We start from the raw sequence: 19,979 nt of genomic DNA, 5'->3' as shown, positions 1-19,979 counted from the left end.
AGTATTGAAGTCATGCAAATCTGTTCAAGAAACAAGTGAAGAAGTGCTGATTCATTAAAACTCGACAGTTGCTCGACAGATAGCTATCTATCGAGGTTTAATGAGGCTCGACAGATACTATCTATCGAGGTATCTATTGAGGTCACGGAAATCAAAAATTTTAGATCTGATTTTCGGCTCATGCTTATGTATTTGTATAGGGTTTCTTTTCTGACAACTCTAGACATATATAAGACTTATTTTAGAGGTCGTCACATAAGAGAATACAAGGAGAACATATGCAAAAGGTGACTGAAGCTTTATTCTCTCAAAAAGAAGCTACTGCGTCTTTGCGCCTTAGGGTTTTGTGAATAAGTGCTTCTTGATCTTCATTGTTGATGAAGTGAAGAACTTTGCAGCCAACAATCTTCTTTCTCAAGTTGGTAAGTGAGTCATGTATTGGGATTCGTGCAAAGGAGTTAGTCACGTACTAGGATCCGTGTATCAAAGGGTGGTGTTCATATATTGAAGAGTTCAGAGGTTCTAAAGCGGTAGAAGGTTTCTGTTGTAAGTTCATCTATGGGGATTGTACAGTCTAGGGACAAATATTTTGTACTAGATCTGAAACTTCTCTTTGCTATAGTGGATTGCTTTTCGGGAAGGTTTTCCCCCAGGTTTTTTACAGTGAAACTGGTTGGTTTCATTGGTTTTCCTAGGTCATCATATCTTATCTTATTTACTTTTCCGCTGCATATGATTTTGACATGATATTGATGTTTATTTGTTTTAACAAGTTTATTCATAATAAATCTAATTAACAACTTGGGTTTAAAACTTGTTAATTCTATCAACCGGGGTCTAAATTTCCCAACATATATATAGCCTAAATACTTTACCATTTTTGGATTTTTTTTTCTTCTACTGTATGTATTTTTATGTTTTATTTAGAATTTTTAAATCTTTCAAGAAAATACATATTTTTTTACTCATAAGGCATTATTTTCTAATAAATCATAAAATTATTAGTTATTTTGGTATGTATGAGTTAATGTAATACTACTATTTTAGTAAATTTGACTAAATTCACAATTTAAATTATTTTTATTAATTTATTAATAGAAAAACCATATAAATGATATGTGATTCATTTGACATTATATTTATAGCTCTTAGAATACTTCTAAAAAATAATAATTTCTATAAAATTTCCAGAGATAAACAAAACATGGGAATCTCACCATCCTGAAAATCTTAATATCAAAGAAATATGGACATACTTATATTCCGAGGCCTCTAGGTTTACAAGTATATTTCATTTCTAGAAATCTAATTATCATAGGGCATATTGGATTTCCTAAAGGTTTTTAATGCATTTTACTTGTATTTGGGTAGATTTAGGATGTGTTTAATATTTCAAAGAACAAGAGTTCAAGTCTAGTATTGAAGTCATGCAAATCTGTCCAAGAAACAAGTGAAGAAGTGATGATTCATTAAAACTCGACAGCTGCTCGACAGATAGCTATCTATCGAAGTTTAATGAGGCTCGGCAGATACTATCTATTGAGGTATCTATTGAGGTTACGGAAATCAGAAATTTAAAAATCTAATTTTCGGCTCATGCTTATGTATTTGTATAGAATTTCTTTTCTCACAACCCTAGACATATATAAGGCTTATTTTAGAGGCCGTCACATAAGAGAATACAAGGAGAACATATGCAAAAGGTGACCGAAGTCTTATTCTCTCAAAAAGAAGCTACTGCATCTTTGCGCCTTAGGGTTTTGTAACTAAGTGCTTCTTGATCTTCATTGTTGATGAAGTAAAGAACTTTGTAGCCAACAATCTTCTTTCTCAAGTTGGTAAGTGAGTCATGTACTGTGATTCGTGCAAAGGAGTTAGTCACGTACTGGGATCCGTGTATCAAAAGGTGGCGTTCATATATTGAAGAGTTCAGAGGTTCTGAAGCGGTAGAAGGTTTCTGTTGTAAGTTCATCTATGAGGATTGTACAGTCTAGGGACAAATGTTTTGTACTAGATCTAAAACTTCTCTTTGCTATAGTGGATTGCTTTTCGGGAAGGTTTCCCCCCAGGTTTTTTACTGTGAAACTGGTTGGTTTCATTAGTTTTTCTAGGTCATCATATCTTATCTTATTTACTTTTCTGCTGCATATGATTTTGACATGATATTGATGTTTGTTTGTTTTAACAAGTTTATTCATAATAAATCTAATTAACAACTTGGATTTAAAACTTGTTAATTCTATCAACCGGAGTCTAAATTTCCCAACATATATATAGCCTAAACACTTTACCATTTTTGGATTTTTTTTTTTCTACTTTATGTATTTTTATGTTTTATTTAGAATTTTTAAATCCTTCAAGAAAATACATATTTTTTTACTCATACGGCATTATTTTCTAATAAATCATAAAATTATTAGTTATTTTGGTATGTATGGGTTAATGTAATACTACTATTTGAGTAAATTTGACTAAATTCACAATTTAAATTATTTTTATTAATTTATTAATAGAAAAACCATATAAATGATACGTGATTCATTTGAAATTATATTTATAGCTCTTAGAATACTTCTGAAAAATAATAATTTCTGTAAAATTTCCAGAGATAAACAAACATGGGAATCTCACAATCCTGAAAATCTTAATATCAAAGAAGTATGGACATACTTATATTCCGAGGCCTCTAGGTTTACAAGTATATTTCATTTCTAGAAATCTAATTATCATAGGGCATATTGGATTTCCTAAAGGTTTTTAATGAGTGAGTAGTGAATCAATATTAAAAAGAATAGTAGAAGAGTAGTGAATCAAAATTAAAAAGAATAGCGGAAACCAAAGCCATTCATCTAAGTAATTTACCTGAAATAACTTGGAATGAAGTCTCTCCTCCTAGAGAAAAAAATTTTATTTTTTCCCCTTAAGATTGAGAAAAAAAAAAGGTTAAAAGGTCATATACAAGACTAATACATAAAAAGGAAAAATGATAGCTACTACTTACACAATTTGTTTCCCCTAGAATTTTTGTTGTACAAATGGAGAAGAAGTGAAGAACTTTAAGGTTATGTTACTTTCTAGATAGTTTTAGAAATTTATGTGTTCTGAGTTCCAGTTTGTTAAATTGGTAAAGTTTCTTATGGTCAAATCAAAAATATAGAATTCAAATCTCACCTACAATAAAAACCTATTGGTGTTTTGACCTAATTATAAAGAAAAATCATTATGGAGTAATTACTATAGATTAGAATTTTATCATATCTATAAAAAATTAAACAATTATATGTGTTATATATTCGTGAATAATAGAGGTGTGTTATTCTAATCACATATATTTTCAATATACACATTTCATGTAAATAATAAAATAGTTATAAAAAAAGTATACATTCTCTTATGTCTAGTGTTTTTTCAAAACTAAAATGATCAATCTGCATGAGTATAACAATTGATAGAGACTAGTTTAAAAATTAACAGGCTCAAGTATTGGTGTACGTGATTTGGGGTAGGGGTGGCAATTCGTGTTCGCGTGTCGGGTTCGTGTCGTGTCAAGTCATGAGTATTCGACTACATAGGTCAACACTAACCCGACATGTTTATTAAACGGGTTAAGATTCTTCAACCCTAACACGACCCATTTATTAAACGGGTCAGTCGTGTCGACCTGTTTATCAGATTTTATCAAAATGAAAAATAAAAATTAATGAAAAAACAAACAAATAAATATTTTTAATATAAAATTCAGAACTAACGAAAGAATCGCATCACAAATAATCATTCAAAATTAAAGCATATCCCAATATCACAAATAATCAATCACAATATGTCAAAAAAAATAAATCACAACAACTAATAAGTTTATATACCTAGAGTTTGAAGGGTATATTGGTAAAATATCATTTAATTAAACGGGTCAGACGGGTCAAACGGGTTCTATGTGTTCAACACTAACCCAACCCATTTATTAAACGGGTTAGCCGTGTCAACCCGAATATGACACGAACCCGTTAAGCCTCAACCCATAACCTGCTAATTTCGTGTCGTGTCGTGTCGGGTTCGCGGGTCGTGTCAAATTTTGCCACCCCTAATTTGGGGTCAACATGTGCATAATAACAATAATAATAATAATTTATTATTAGTAAGTGATAATAATTTGTAAACGCGGAACTTTTTATATATAAAATTGTAAGATGTGGGACTTTTATAGATTACTGAAAAACCAACAATTTATTTCTCACGTTTCTCAAAAAATAAAAAAATTTATTTCTCACAGTGGAGCCAGCAATTTACTCGTACAGGGGAGTGCGTAAATATGAAATCAATCTTACTATATGAGTTTTCATATTTTACTAAATGCAATTATACTTTTTTGTGAAATTTCTTTCAAAACTATTTTTAACAAGGGGTCAAAAGTTTTGTAATTTAACTCTTTCAGGACCACACATTTTCTACACTATTTCCCATAATTATTCTATATAGTTGATTGTGATAGATAAAAAAATGATAAATTCATATAAAAGTGATAAACAATCAATCATAATTTGTCATATAAAATAGTCAAGCGAAATTATGCGGTAAAACTTGTGGTCTCAGAACAACTCAACTAATATACCATGTAATATGCACTTTCCTTATTCTATAACTACTAGCCGCACCAGAAAATAATTTTGAAACATGAAAAAGCAAATAGAAAAAAGACAAAAGTGGAAGATGTGGAACACCCAAAATCTCTGTACATGGATCTTTTACCGGCTTTACTTTATAGCTAGTTCTCTTCACATCAAAGGTACAAGTTTGTACATATGTGATCAGGGGAGGCGAAATTTCAAAGTGGTTCCTTCCAAGTTATGTACAATCTTGTTTTGGGGAGGAAAGATTCCCAAAGATTGTAGGAAGGGAGGGGGAGATTTCACATTTGGGGCACATCAGATACAGTTGAGTTCATGGACGCATTCACAACCCAAAGAATTGTTTGGAGAACTAACATGGAATTTTAAGAATCTAATCATAGCATAGGAATCATACAAAATTATTGGATTACTCATTGATGATCAAACCTTTTTTTTTTTTTTTTTCTTTCACACCACTAATATAACCATCTTATTTCACCTGAAATTAAATTAATTAACCATTTTTTTTAGTTTTAACTTATGATGTTTGTTTCTAATAATTGTGCTTATTATTATTATCAAACCAAGATTGTTCTATATATAGGCAAATACGAGGATAAATAGTCATAATGATATTTGAATTTGGAGAATATGGTTTTATAAAGTGAAAATTTGAAAATCTGAATTTTCTGCAGAGTTTTTGGTGACTGTTCAAAAAGGTTGAAGATGTTTCAATCTTTGTTAACCATTTTATAAATAAAAAAAAAAACTAACTCTCCATGCGTGCTTTTTCATGAAACATACGTGCCTTTTCATAAATAGAGGCTTATGTTCACTTGAAAAATAACTAACTCTTCATATGTGCCTTTTCATGAAACATAATCCTATGGGTATAAATAGAGACTTATGTTCACAAGGTGAAACACAAGAAATCTTGTAGTCATTCTCTAGAATTACTATTTGTAGAACCCAACATCTTAATTGTATCTTGGAAACAAATCTGTGATAACCCTTTAGCAACAAAATGTAGGGGCAAATATTGTCTAAGGAAAACGTTATAGTGCCTCCAAGTTATCTATTTTTTGTTTATTTTTTATGTTAATCTTGTTCTTCCATTATTACTTTGTGTAATATCCCCAACAAAGACACCAATTATTTTTTGAATGTAGACAGAGATTAAACCTCACATCTCATATTCAGCCATTAAAAACTTTACCGATTAATTAGAGCTCATTACCAATTTACCTTTTTGAACGATGGCAAAGATGGACTTACAAGTTTCTAAAAAAATAGAGATGGACTCACAAATGACAAGGCAATGCAAATTGCCAAAGGCCCTAAGCAAACCAACAGACACTTGGCTTTCAAAAAAAAGTAAATCCAAAAAAAAAGTATACTTTCAACAGTTCCAAACTGAACCCTAAAGTTTAAAATTATTACAAATTTAACTCTAATTATTTCATTACTTTCACTCTGAACACTAGACTTTTAAAAACTGCCTAGTAAATCCAAAAATCAAACACAAAACTTCAAGTTTTAAAATGATGGAGTATGATTTTCAAAGTTCACAGTTCTATACGCTTCTATTTGAAATTACTGAAACTATAAAATTTAATTCATAACATTTTTAAACTCTTAGAATTCCCTTTTGAAATTATAAATTTTACTGTATTTGAAATTATCCCTAAAACACAATTTTAAATTGTGATTTACCAAAAAAGAATAAGGGGCATTATGGACAAACTGAAATGGGAACCCAACCCAAAACTAAAGACTTTTTTTTTAAAGAATCAAAACTAAAGTCTAAAGTCTGTTTCTGCAACTTTTATCGACTCTTCTACCGCTGCTCACTTTCCTCTTTCTTCTTTAGGTAATTCTCCAACCCCACTTACCCAAATAAATGTCTAAAACCTCAGACCACCATTAAACCCATAAAAAGTTTCTATCAATCTTTATGATTAATTACAATATTAAAAAGTTCAAAAACTTATTTACTTATTTTACTTTCTTGTTCCTTTATAGTGGTAGTAGTAACTAGTAATTAATTAATTAATTATTTTCTTTTTTTACCAAAAATACATTAAATCCACACCGACCCTTCCAGTATAGAGCCAGGGACACCCACATGACCCTGTCCTTTCTCAACCGTTTCCAGCCCTCTAAAAGAGAAATATTTGACGAAAGAATTAACTTATAAAAAAAAAAATTGATTTTTATTATTATTATTTCTCTTTGCTGATTTTTGGGGTCTCGGTTCCTCAATATATAGACCCTTTAGTTCCCCCCATTGAGCTCTACCCCTTCTCTCACTCTTCTCCTCTGTCTCTCAAAGTCTCTCTTCCTATAGGAGCCCGAGCCTCTCTATTTGGTTGCTTTTTCAGAAATTTTAACTGAAACCATACCAACATTGCCATTTTTTCTCTAATTAAACCACGTTTGTGTGGGGAGGCTAGTGAAGAGTTAAAGGTTTCTTCTTTTTTCTGTTATAGGAACTTGAAAAAGAGGAAAAACAATCCCATATTGTAGTAATTTATATAGCATTTGTTACTGAACGGATCTGTCTCTGCATTTGGTTCATTTTTCTTGAAATCTCTTTTAATTGTCCATATGGAGAGTTTTGTGAGACTCATTTCCATGGTTCCTCTGTTTCTGCTTCTTGGGCTTCCTTTTTCTTTAGCTGGCCATGACTATGGTCAAGCTCTGAGCAAAAGCATTCTATTTTTTGAAGCTCAGAGATCTGGTTACCTTCCCCACACCCAAAGAGTCACATGGAGAGCTAATTCTGGTCTGCAAGATGGCAAAGCTAGCGGGGTAAGCTCATTTCCCACATTAAAAACACAGTCTATACATTTCCTTATTACAATTCAATGGGCTTTCAATACAAAGTTTAAAACTTTACTCTTGAAAACATGTAACAATTTGTTGCATAACACTAACATGTATCAAAATGTGCAGGTGGATCTAGTTGGAGGGTACTATGATGCAGGGGACAATATTAAGTTTGGTTTGCCAATGGCATTTACCATAACAATGATGTCATGGAGCATACTTGAGTATGGGAAGCAAATGGCTTCAAGTGGAGAGCTAAGCCATGCTATGGATGCTGTGAAGTGGGGTACTGACTATCTCATTAAAGCACACCCAGAACCTTATGTTCTCTATGGAGAGGTACCTTTCACTTTCAAAAACCTTCTCTTTCTTCTTCACTATTTCTCTCACACACACAACCCAACTTCCCAACTTTATCAAACATGATTTATTCTATTCCAACATTTCCCTCTTAATACCTCACTTTTTTGCTCAACTTGTTAGCATCACTTTGAATCGATATAGTGGTTGGTTGATGGTAGCTTTCCTAATTAAAAGAAAAATGAATTGTCCAAAAATTGGATTTTTTTGATTGGTATAATGGCATCAACGACCAGCCCGTTTTGACCAATAAAAAAAAAATACTTTTAATTACTCCCTAATCACTAGAACTGTATCACAAAATTGACATTTTTTTTAGTAACTTTTTACAATTCGGACAGGAACCCAACAATTTAGTGATGGTATTTACTTTAGTATTAAAATTAACTTTTTAATTAATGCTATGGTTAGGTGGGAGATGGAAACACTGACCACTACTGTTGGCAAAGGCCAGAGGACATGACCACCGACCGCCATGCCTACAAGATTGACCCAAGCAATCCCGGGTCGGATCTTGCCGGTGAAACCGCTGCCGCCATGGCAGCCGCCTCCCTCGTCTTCCGCCACTCCAACCCTGCCTATGCCAATGAGCTCCTTAGCCATGCCCACCAGGTTACTCTTTATTTTGATATTGCTTTTAATTTTGCTTTTTTCATATCAAGTTAGAACAAGTTGCTCATACATTCAAATGGGTCTTAATAATAATAATTTATTTGTTCATTGATACATGAAACGCATTTAATAAACACATTTTTCTTATAATTGATAAGTTATACACGCACCCAATAACAATAAACTTTGACCATATATAATATTCATGGAGAACTCATTGGCTTGTTGTGGTTTCTTAAAGAAGAAGAAAAGAAATTAGGCTAAAACTTTGTGTGTGGACTTTAGCTTATTAGCTCTCCAAGAAAAGAAAAGAAAAGAAACTGAGTGTGGACCACAATGGGTTAACAGAGATGGTTTGCGCGCTGCGCCCAATGTTAGCTAGGTGGGCTATGGTGAGCATAACTGACTGGCGCAAAATTCAGTTTCAAAGCCTTTTTGCTTGACCTGCACATGAAAATGGTTAGTCCATAGTTATTAGGCAGTTACGCTTTGTAACTTTTGTCAGAGCGGTCGTTGCCTTTGCACATCGCTGCCATTTATTGTGGAATCTGGAGAATCAACAAGGTTTTTACTGTCTTGTAACCTTAATTGTTGACCCCTATTAATTATTGCGCAAATTACGAGACATGATGGGAAATTTCAACACCCCTACTTGAACGTCAGTTTCAATTTTCAATACTTTTTTATTAAAGAAAATATATATGCGAGAGAAACTGAATCCCAAATTTAATTTTTTTGATACAAATCCCAAATTTAATTTTCAATAGCTCATTCTATATACATGTTTTGTTTACTCAATCCAACTACTTAAGAGTCTCGGGACTCAAAAAAAAAAAAAACTTCTTAGAGTCTCATTTAATGTCACGTTGCAACTAGTTGTCTCGGAAAGGAAAGAATAAAAAGATAAGGAAAGGTAACCTTTTGAAGAAGAATTAGCTTCACTCACTTCACAGTAATATATTGGTGCACAATAAATTACACACCACTATTAGAAGAAGATGAAGAAGAAGAAACTGGACCCCTACCAATACGATGTCGTTTCTTCATTAAAATTTAATGCATTTTCGGCGCACATCTTGGATCGTAGAAGTGGGGAGCTTTTGCCCGTCTATCACGGGCGGTGTCTGCTGACCGTACTGATCTACGTACTTTCAGATCTGAACCGTCCAGTTGTAACGATCCGTTAAAGTCGCGATAGTGATGGTCTTGTCACGTGAGAACTCTGTCGGTGCTCTTACAAAAGTCACTTATCCCCAAAATACCCTCACACTTCTCGTGATATTACATTACAAGCATTACCTTTACCTCAGTATTTTTTTTTATTATATATTTTCTAATTCATAATTCTTTTTTTTTTGTGGTCTTCAGCTATTTGATTTTGCCGACAAATACAGAGGCAAATATGATAGCAGTATCTCTGTGGCCCAAAAGTACTACCAATCCATCAGTGGTTACAATGTAAGTTCTTTATTTTTTACATAAACTATGTTTGGTGTCACATAATTTTTAATTTTTAATAACGTGACATTACATACACTTTAAATTTGTAATATTTAATCTGAACCGTAAATTGGATTGGATTGATAAGAGAAAGTTTGAATTAGTTTTGAAGACTTGCTAATGCAATAATAGTGAATCTGTAGTATGTTTATATTGATTTGATTTTTTTTGGTGTGTAGGATGAGTTGCTATGGGCTGCTGCATGGTTGTACCAAGCAACTGACAACCAGTACTACTTGAACTACCTTGGCAAAAATGGTGATGCTCTTGGTGGAACTGGATGGAGCATGAGTGAGTTCAGTTGGGATGTGAAGTATGCTGGGGTTCAGACACTTGTGGCCAAAGTAAATAATTCATGAACTGAACATTAAGTACTTGATTTGATTCTTCAAAACCATGTTACATGTCAATAAGGACTTCATTGTATGACAATTTGTTAATCAAAACCTCAACCATGTGTATGACTAATTGGTTTTTCTATTCCCTTGCAGTTCCTAATGCAAGGAAAAGCTGGTGGCTATGCATCAGTTTTTGAAAAGTACCAGGAGAAGGCAGAATCCTTCATGTGCAATTGCATTGGAAAGGGCAGTAAGAATGTTCAGAAGACTCCCGGTGGCCTTATCTTCCGCCAGAGGTGGAACAACATGCAATTTGTGACTAGTGCATCTTTTCTGACTGCTGTCTACTCTGATTATCTTTCTTCTGCTGGAAAAAACATGAATTGTGCTTCTGGCAATGTTTCACCAACTGAGCTTATCTCCTTCTCCAAACAACAGGTAATTCAATCATATTGTGCAAATTCTACATTGTTTTTGTTGAATTGGGCTTTCATTATATCACAAGTAATAAAGATTTTGCACAAGTTAACACTACACAAAAACGTGTTATCAAATTATGTGAAGCATGTAATTGATGTTATGCAATGTTAAAACTCTCAGGTGGACTACCTTCTTGGGGACAATCCAAGAGCCACAAGCTACATGGTGGGATATGGAAACAACTACCCACAACAAGTCCACCACAGGGCTTCCTCAATTGTTTCCATCAAGGTTAACCCTTCATTTGTCAGTTGCCGAGGGGGTTATGCCACTTGGTTCAGCAAAAAAGCAAGCGATCCCAATCTCCTTGTTGGTGCAGTCGTTGGTGGACCTGATGCCTATGACAACTTTGCTGATCAAAGAGACAATTATGAGCAAACTGAGCCTGCTACCTACAACAATGCTCCTCTTTTCGGTTTATTGGCACGACTAAGTGGTGGTCATGGCGGGTATAACCAGCTCCTTCCAGGTAAATGCACCATAACATGATCATCTCTAAAACTCACTTACTCACATTGCCTTATTATGAGCATTTAATCATGATATTTGATGTATAAATTTTCTTACAGCGGTTGCCCCAGCACCTAAACCTGTTGTTACCCAACCAAAGCCAACTCCACAACCCAAAGTTACTCCAGCTCCAGGTACACTTTGACCTCTCATGGGCCTTGGAATTTTACCAAATTTGTTTAGAGATGAGCTTGACTTCTTTTTAAGTGTGTATTGGAAAATAAGGTCTAACTGAGGATTATGTTTTGCAGCAGCATCTTCTGGCCCAATTGCCATAGAACAGAAGTTGACAACTTCATGGATTGCAAATGGGAAGAATTACTACAGATATTCCACAATTGTGACAAACAAGTCTGCTAAGACGCTGACAGATCTCAAGCTTTCAATATCCAAGCTTTATGGTCCTATGTGGGGACTTACAAGGTCCGGTGATTCCTATGTTTTTCCATCATGGCTCAACTCTTTAGCTGCTGGAAAGAGTCTTGAGTTTGTCTACATTCATTCTTCTTCTCCAGCAGACGTATCTGTCTCAAGCTACACCTTGGCCTAAGAAACAAACTAAGATACACAAAGAAGGTTCACACAGTTTATGGGAAGGTTCACAGTTTCTGGGGTTGTAATGTAAGAATTGTGCAGCTATACAAATGCAGTCCAGAAAGGTCTTTTTCTTTTTCTTTTAAAATTTTCATCTTTACTTGTTGATTTGGGAACTTAGTAGGGTTTTAGATGAAAGTAGGATAAATAAGTTTGAAGCTTGGAGGAAGAAAGGAGCGAAGAGACGGTCTAAAAAGTGTGCTCATCCTCTTTCTTCTCCACTTCATTACTTATATAGAGTGATCTGAGAAAGGGGCAGTGAAAGAGTGACGATTGAGAAGTAAAGAAAATGACTTCTCAATATATTTCGAGTTTTTACTTTCTTCGTACTTCAATGAAGCTTTGGGTGTCGGTTTTTGTTGTGATGATGTTGTAAGCTTTGCAACATTTCTTGTTTCCTATATGTTGTAAGCTTTGCAACAATTCTTGTTTCCTATATATGAATATAGTTTGAGTAACATTATCTCCATTTACTTGTGTAATTGAGAAATTGTGATGACTTCTGCTTAATGGCTTCATTTTGATTTCTTATGGTCTTATGGAGTTCATGAATTATCAATAGAGATAGTTACCAAGATATTGCTGATACCATGTTTCAAAATTAATTGCTTCTTTAGTAGTCCAATAATACAAGAATCTAACTTTTAGAAAAGGTATTGTTGGGTGCCTCTTCTGTGGAGCTGATTAGCTCATCAAAGTCAATAAACAGATAACTACTCAATTAGTAACATGCCAATGCGATAATTACTTTTTCATGTGTGTATGCTGATTCATAAATTGCTGAAACCAACGGGGAAAACTAAAAAGTTACATGTTGGGGTTCTATTCCAAACTTGTTGAAAAAAGTAAATTGTCTACGTGAACAGGACAGATGGTATAACACATGTATTGCTCCTATATCAACACACTCGGAACTGCAAAGTGGGTCTACATGAACAGGAGAAATCACTTAAATTCCAAAAACAGTCGGAAATAATTACCTTGAATTTGTGCTAAAACATTTTGGGTAAAAACTAATAATTTACATTTTGGGGTTCTATAACAAACTTGATGAAACAAGTAATTGTCTGATTGAACAGGATAGACAGTACAAACACATATATTGCTCCTATATCAACGCACTTGGAAGTTGGAAGTTGGAACTGCAAGGTGTGTTTATCCTTGAGATGACAGAAATCACTTAAATTTCAAAAACAATTAGAAATAATAAACTTGAATTCGTGCTAAAACATTTTTCTTCTGGTGACGAGGCATGTGGGTATTTATAATGTACTCTTTAACGGGTGAGGTTCAAAGCAATGGGCAGGCACTGGATTTGTGGCTTGTGTCAATCAATACCATTGCACCCAACAGGATGGTATCAAGAACTGTGAACGTGATTGTGGTGTCATTGGCTGCAAAAGCATCCTATGTAAGGCCATCTGCTGTAAAGAAAATTATTTACTCAGTCACCAAAACTTGTCCAGAGCTTCAGGCTTTAAAGGAAGGCTGTTGGGGAGAGATATGATCGATTTGCAACCGTTTGATGACTGTATACAATGGGAATCCATTGCATCATTCTTCTGTGATCTTGTTGAGCCTTCTTCTAAGATCATTCGTATGGATTAGGCTTTCCACACATGCACCACTTGTTGAGAAGATAACAATTGAGAAGCCTTCAATTTAGACCAAAGTTTAAAACCTAAAGATTTAAGTTCAGAGTTAATTATTTAATTCAAAAGTTCTTTATTTTCCCTCACGTGTATACCCAAACCGCCCTGTACATTCATTTAACAAATCTAGCAGTACAACATTGAAGTTTACCAGAAAAAGAGATTAATGATATCATATTTATATTAACAAGAATTGCAGTAGCTCGACTTCTTCAACTCCACCACTATGACACTGATATTGTCATTGCTCCCCCGAGACATTGCCAGCTCTGCTAGAATTGCCGCAGCATCTCCAACAGTACTTTCACTCGACTCCTCTGAAATCCTCCGCTTGATTTGGCCATCAAGACATCTTCTTACGACCTCACAGGCAAACTCGTTTGAGACAGCATCCCATAGACCATCACTGGCTATTACAAGGAAGTCATCTAACTCAGTTCGCTCTGTGACAGTGACCTCTGGTTCGGATATCACATATGGCCTCAAATAGTGATCTCCTGCATCATATCAAAGTCAAAACTATTATCAAACATATGAATATAGGAGGTGGAACAAGTACATACGTAAGTTGGGCACATACCTATAGATCTTGAAGTAGCAAGTACACCGAGGACACGAGAGCCATTCCAGTTTATGATCCTTCCTCCTGCTGCTTCCACTCTCTCCATTTCATCAGCCCTGTCCGGCTGCACAAGAAGAAATTGTGATTCCCATTAGTTTTTCCTAAGAAGGTTTCAAGTGAAATGGCCCAAGATAAAGTTCCAAGTTGCAACTCCGTGCAACGATAGGATTCTACAAATTTTGTGGGTTTACCTCTTTGCACTTGTTACCTTTAATTTTAGTTGCATACAGGTTGTATGCAAGCCTATGCACAGACCACGCGTCAAGGGAGTGGGGGTCTATTGTCCGTCCCATCTCACCCCCTTCCTTGATATGTCTGTGAAAAAGATTTATGCGTAACTTTTGTGTAAAGCACACTTCACTTGTTATAGCATTATATTGCAACAAATCAATACCACCTTAAGTTACTGGATAAGAGAGCAAGGTGATACTACATAGTACCATACTTGGTCTACTGTTATATATTGGTTCACCACATCATCTTGAAATCACAATATGCAAAAGAAAACTGCAGAATGATTCATATTGTGATACTACTACATTCAATTCCAATGAAATTGTAATCTGCTATGTGGATTTATTAAAGCTACTTAACACACACACATACACATACACACTTGTCTCCATCAATGCAGACTCAAACAGGGAAGTGTTGCATAGCAAACAATTACTGCAACAATGAGGAGAAAAGAAGAATTTTAACACTTCTAGTGACATTGTCATTGGACTAAGCTCCATATAGCACACACCCCGTGGTTCTCCAATATTAGTTTACTAAAACCTATAGTCATGCTCTGAATTCTGAGATGTTGACACAATGTTTCCCATTATGTATCCTAGCATCTTACAGTGTAAAGGTGTTGACTTCTAAGCTACTATCAGCTAAAAATATAAGAGTATTAGATACAGTCTAATGCTTGATGAAGCTCAAAATTGTGATGGTTGCACTATCTCATCTGGAACTGAAAATTTGCAATGACAAGCCACTTTATGGGTATGAAATGGTAATCACTGTAGATTGGCAAGCTCAACTAGAGGCCCAATATCGACCCTAGTCTTAAACGGCTCCCTCAACCACCTTTTTTTTCTTTTTCTTTTTTAAATCATTGCAATTCACCTGAACTATATATATGGTCCATACCGATACCTTGATAGAAATTACCATCCGAAATCAAATTCATACAGTTTTTCCCCCCTAAAATTTATATCGGAATCAAATTAATATTAAATAAATATAAGTTATTTTACCTTGATTCTTTTTCTTTCTTATACCCGCATTAATTAAATCTTATCTTGAGCAGTGTTTTCACAAACAATAAATCTATTGTCACAGCAAATTTCACTTCTTCTTTTCTTTTCTTTTCTTTTTTTCCCCAGATCGATTAAGGTGACAGATTAAGATTATTATAATGTGATAATCTCATATGATAAGGACACAACTTTTTTTCCACAACAAATTTCACAATGGTTAAAAGCAATGGTCTACTAACTAATGAGTCTATGAATGTGAACGATTTCAACAATTGTGAAATAAAAAAATAAAAAAAAAGTTATGTCCTTAACATTACAAAATTACAATTTGCCACGTTTGTTAAATTGTGAAAAGAAAGATTATTGAAATTTGTTTTCCATAGCATTATTTCACACATAGGAGCCACTTCACCTTATGATCACGTGACAGTGGCACGGCGACACCGCCGCGACACAGCACAGCTCTCGAGTCCCCACAATTAGCCACCACTACCTCCTCCTTCCCAACCACCACCACCACCGCCGTGGACCCAACCATCTCCGCCTTCGCCCCACCACCACCACCACCACCACAAGCTCCAGTCCTCACCTCCTCATCCATCTTCCGAAAGCACGACCTCATCACCTTCTCCCACTCCACCACCGCTCCCCCTCCCTCTTCCTCCTCCACCTCCTTCTCCAGCAGCGCGTGCATCCTCTCCTTACACGCGCTCGCCACCCTGGCCCCACCGTGCCCGTCGTACACTCCGAAAAAATCGTACGGGTTTCCCGCCACGGAAACGAACTCGTGCACCACCCTCACCGCGTCCTCCATCACTCTCTGCCTTCCGATCACCGATATCGAACCCGAAAACAACTCCGAGTTGAGCTTTACGACGCCGTTTTTGGCCTTCGGTTCTCTCTTTCTTCTCTTCTGTATAAATTTATCCATTTTCACATTATGACTTTGTTTTCTTTTTTTGACAGCCAGCAATCCAAACGAAGCCTTTAGGTGTGGTGTGGATTCAAATTTAAAGAGGAAGGGAATGAGGGCAATCCGGGCCGTTGGATGAAGAGACCGTTTGGATGCGCGCCACCTGTTGTCGTTAGACGGCGGTCTTTTCACGGGTGAGGTTGGATTTTTTTTCAGGTGTACGGAATACGTGGACGAGTGTGATTGTTTCGGAGTGTACACGTGGCATGAAATCGAGTCCATGTGATTGGGGATTTTGGCGGGAGATACGATTTGGGTGATCTGGCATGGACGCGTGGTTTTCAGAACGATAACGTGGCGTTTCGGAATTGAATGCGGTGCAGTAGCCAGTGGTCACTACTGCGTGTGCGTGGCACGGGTTTTGCTGAAACATCTCAAAAGAAGAGAAATACTGGGGACTACGTACGCTTTATTTTTTGCAGCAAAAGTAATAGGATACCAAGTGCCGGCAATTCCAAACAAATTAGAGAATTATTTTAAGAAAATTTGTGAAAAAAAAATAGTAATTAATGTTGTAATTGTTTTCCTACCTTTTATAAAAGTAATATCAAAATATGACATTTGCTAATAAATTATTTTTAAAAAAATTTTAACACCATTTTCATTCAAAATATAAAAATTTATCAAAATAATTATTTTACTTTTTAAAATTAAATCAAATTAATTAGTTTAAATTATAAATTTATTATTAATTAATTTACTATTTTTAAAAATTAAATTAAATTTTTATTTTTAGTAAAAATTATCATAATTTTTTTCCTATAAAAAATTTCTAAAAATATTATAAACCAATGCACCTAAAGTATTCGTTAACTTTTTCCAAAATAATATTAGTTGTAGCTTAAATAAGAGTCTATAATAATAAATTATAGATAAAAATTTGTTATAAAAATATTGTAAATAAAATCAATAATAGATTATCATTTAAGATTTGCTGCGAATGTAGCATTCCCTTACAAAGAATATTAAAAATATTGACAAGGTTTTGTGTTATGAGTAATACTAAGCGATACTAATACTAAATTCACAAAATTTTTATAACAAATTTTAAGTGATAAATTATTAATTTGTTACCAAAATAATATTAAAAGAGTCTAGATTAGAATTAGTAAATGTCATCTAAAATTTGTTGTTAAGGTAGGATTACACTTCGGAAAAATGCTAAGAAATCCCCTGAACTTTGTTGCTTACTTTTTTTTTTCTTTTTTCATTTATTAAGTAATCCTCTGTTAACGCAAAGAATACGAGTGTCAAGCCTTTCAACATGTACACTTTATTGAATTCCACAAATAATGGTGGACTGGAACCCACGGATGGCAAGATCAGCAGCAACGGCGGCCTCTCTCTCAGTTACTCTCTGATCGTTTGAAGGCTAGTTTGTTTGTTTGTGTCTGCTTTCTTTTTCCTTTTTTTTCTTTTTTTTTTTCTACGGTTTAGCCTCGGTACTAATTTATGTGCATGATGTGCCAGTCACGTGAGTGACGTTAGTCACTTTTAACAATAGACTAATAGATGCTCAATTTGGCTAACGTGTGAAGTTGAGGGAGCTATAACCAAAGTTCAGGGTGTAAGGGTCCGTTTGGATAAAGTTTATTATTGAAAATTGAAAACTGAAAACACTGTAGCAAAATAATTTTTAAATGTGTGAATAGTACCGTGGGACCCATTTTTAATAAAAAAAATTCTGTAAAGTGAAGTTTGTGGGTCCCATGAACAGTACACGGGACCCATAAATGTGTTGAAAGTCAGCAAAATGTGGCTACTGTTCATGCACAGTAACATGAACAGTAGCCTTGTCCCCCCTGACCCGTGCTGCAGCAGCAGAAGAAGAAGAAAAAAAACAAAAAACGCAGACGCAGACGCGGAAGAAGCTGTATCCAAACTCAGCCTAAGAGTCCGTTTGGATAGAACTTATTTTGCTGAAACTGAAAACACTGTAGCAAAATAATTTTTAAATGTGTGAATAGTGCTGTGGGACCCATTTTTAATGAAAAAGTTGCTGAAAAGTAAAATTTGTGGGACCCATGAACAGTGCATTTGTGCACTGTTCATGGCTGAAAAGTCCAAACTTGCGGCTGGGTTAAAAAAAAAAAAAAAAAAAAGAAGCAAAACGCGGACGCAGGAAACTTGGACGCGCTATCCAAACTCCACCTAAGTGTAATGACCACTACTTCTTGTGTCATGCGCAAAAGCTCACGATTTTTTTAAATATAGAAGCAGAGCAATATCTCCATTTTTTATTTTATTTTTTTTAAAAGTTTGAAGCAGAGCAATATCTCGGGAAGATATTTTTCTATTGGAACCTTGATATTTTTTTTAATAAACAATAATACTTATTAAAATATAAACGAAAATAGTAATATTAATGTCTATTAGCACGCAATGTCATTAACTACCAAATAATAACTATTTCTTAAAGTTTTCAATTGCATTGCAATATAAATATTTGATTTTTGGGAATTCAACAATTATACAATACAATTTTTTTTTCATTTCTTTAAAAAAAAAAATCTTGAAACCAAGAATGTGATAATTTGAAGGTACAACTATATTTTTGCAAGCTAGGGTTACCCATGAAATATCCGCCATTTGTTGTAACATGTCATTTGCAAAAGGGTAAACTACAAATTACACTCCTAAAATTTGGGGTTGATTGAATTTTACACCCCAAAATTTCAGAAACATGATTTTTCACCCTTAAGTTTGGTTCCGTTAGTAATTTACGCCACGATTAGTTTCTGCTGTTAAGTGATACATCATCATGCTGATGTTTTTTTATTTTTGCCAATTCAGCCTCAAAACTACATCATTTTAGTGATGACCAAGTGAAGAGCTGACACAATCTAAACTACGTAAGGCCCAAACTTTAAACATAAACCTTTAGCTTGAAATGATGTAGTTTCAGGCCAAACTCTAGAATCAAAATAAGAAACCATGAACCCCACGACATGTCATTATGTCTACTTGAACATAGACCTCCCTAACCCAAACTGTGATGCCTCAATCTGATTGATTGTATGCTGTGTGTGAGTGTATGATGAGTCCTACATCGGGCATATACTGTGTTGAACTTGGCTTTATTAACAACTACAAGAAGCTTCAATTATGACTAGTCTTTTTGAGGTATAGCACAGATGTGACTAGCGCTTTTCTTTGAGTCGTTACATATGACATCAGAGCAAGCCCGATAACCCCATGTGGCCTCAAAGACACTACCCCTCAAAATGGGCCCTAATGAGGACGTTAGAGATTGAAGTGGGGGAGATTGTGATGCCCTAATTTGATTGATTGTGTGATGTGTGAGGGTGTGTGATGAGTCCCACATCAGGCATATACTGGTTGAACTGGACTTTATTAACAACTACGAGGAGCTTCAATTATAACTAGTCCTTTCGAGGTATAACGCAGATGTGGCTAGCGTTTTTCCTTAGGTCATTACACAAGCCCAAGAGGCGTCGGCGACAACATCTTCTCCAAATCTTGACCACCACCTAAAGTAGTTGGCAAAGCTAAAGGCAGTCTGTGATGACCAGATATAGAGCGGTTACCAACTTAGCTAGTAGTAAGCCCAAACTGGTGAGTCCCACCATCAACCCCACCGCTTCGTCTACAATGACCAGATATAGAAAATGCTTGAAGAACGACGTGGCGA

At 34.9% G+C, this 19,979-nt stretch overlaps 2 protein-coding genes across 6 annotated transcripts; one reads left to right on the top strand and one right to left on the bottom strand.

The window, feature by feature from the left end:
* The first annotated feature begins 6,856 nt into the window (after nucleotides 1-6,856).
* LOC142607179 (endoglucanase 6) lies at nucleotides 6,857-12,299 on the top strand. 2 transcript variants are annotated; one of them, XM_075778614.1, is made up of 9 exons: nucleotides 6,857-7,418; nucleotides 7,563-7,775; nucleotides 8,208-8,408; nucleotides 9,777-9,866; nucleotides 10,088-10,252; nucleotides 10,400-10,684; nucleotides 10,847-11,195; nucleotides 11,296-11,370; nucleotides 11,491-12,299. In XM_075778614.1, exons 1-9 carry the CDS (start codon nucleotides 7,215-7,217, stop codon nucleotides 11,784-11,786), a joined length of 1,878 nt encoding a protein of 625 aa, XP_075634729.1. In that variant the 5' UTR covers nucleotides 6,857-7,214; the 3' UTR covers nucleotides 11,787-12,299. The 2 variants fall into 2 exon arrangements, with proteins under 2 accessions (XP_075634729.1, XP_075634723.1); XM_075778608.1 differs by having other exon boundaries at nucleotides 6,897-7,418; nucleotides 11,488-12,299.
* Nucleotides 12,300-12,718: 419 nt separating this feature from the next.
* Nucleotides 12,719-16,552, bottom strand: LOC142609597 (putative protein phosphatase 2C 8). 4 transcript variants are annotated; one of them, XR_012839638.1, is made up of 4 exons: nucleotides 15,767-16,552; nucleotides 14,313-14,419; nucleotides 14,063-14,168; nucleotides 13,959-13,979 (listed from the first exon to the last, which is right to left on the bottom strand). XR_012839638.1 is itself a non-coding variant. In XM_075781220.1 (3 exons), exons 1-3 carry the CDS (start codon nucleotides 16,283-16,285, stop codon nucleotides 13,666-13,668), a joined length of 939 nt encoding a protein of 312 aa, XP_075637335.1. In that variant the 5' UTR covers nucleotides 16,286-16,345; the 3' UTR covers nucleotides 12,719-13,665. The 4 variants fall into 4 exon arrangements, 2 of the variants coding, with proteins under 2 accessions (XP_075637335.1, XP_075637345.1); XM_075781220.1 differs by lacking the exon at nucleotides 14,313-14,419 and having other exon boundaries at nucleotides 12,719-13,979; nucleotides 15,767-16,345; XR_012839636.1 differs by lacking the exon at nucleotides 13,959-13,979 and having other exon boundaries at nucleotides 14,062-14,168; nucleotides 14,296-14,419.
* Nucleotides 16,553-19,979: the final 3,427 nt, after the last annotated feature.

Source organism: Castanea sativa, chromosome 1, assembly GCF_040712315.1.
Source record: "Castanea sativa cultivar Marrone di Chiusa Pesio chromosome 1, ASM4071231v1".
NCBI classification, from domain to species: Eukaryota; Viridiplantae; Streptophyta; class Magnoliopsida; order Fagales; family Fagaceae; genus Castanea; species Castanea sativa.
This window is presented reverse-complemented; position numbering and strand designations above follow the sequence as displayed.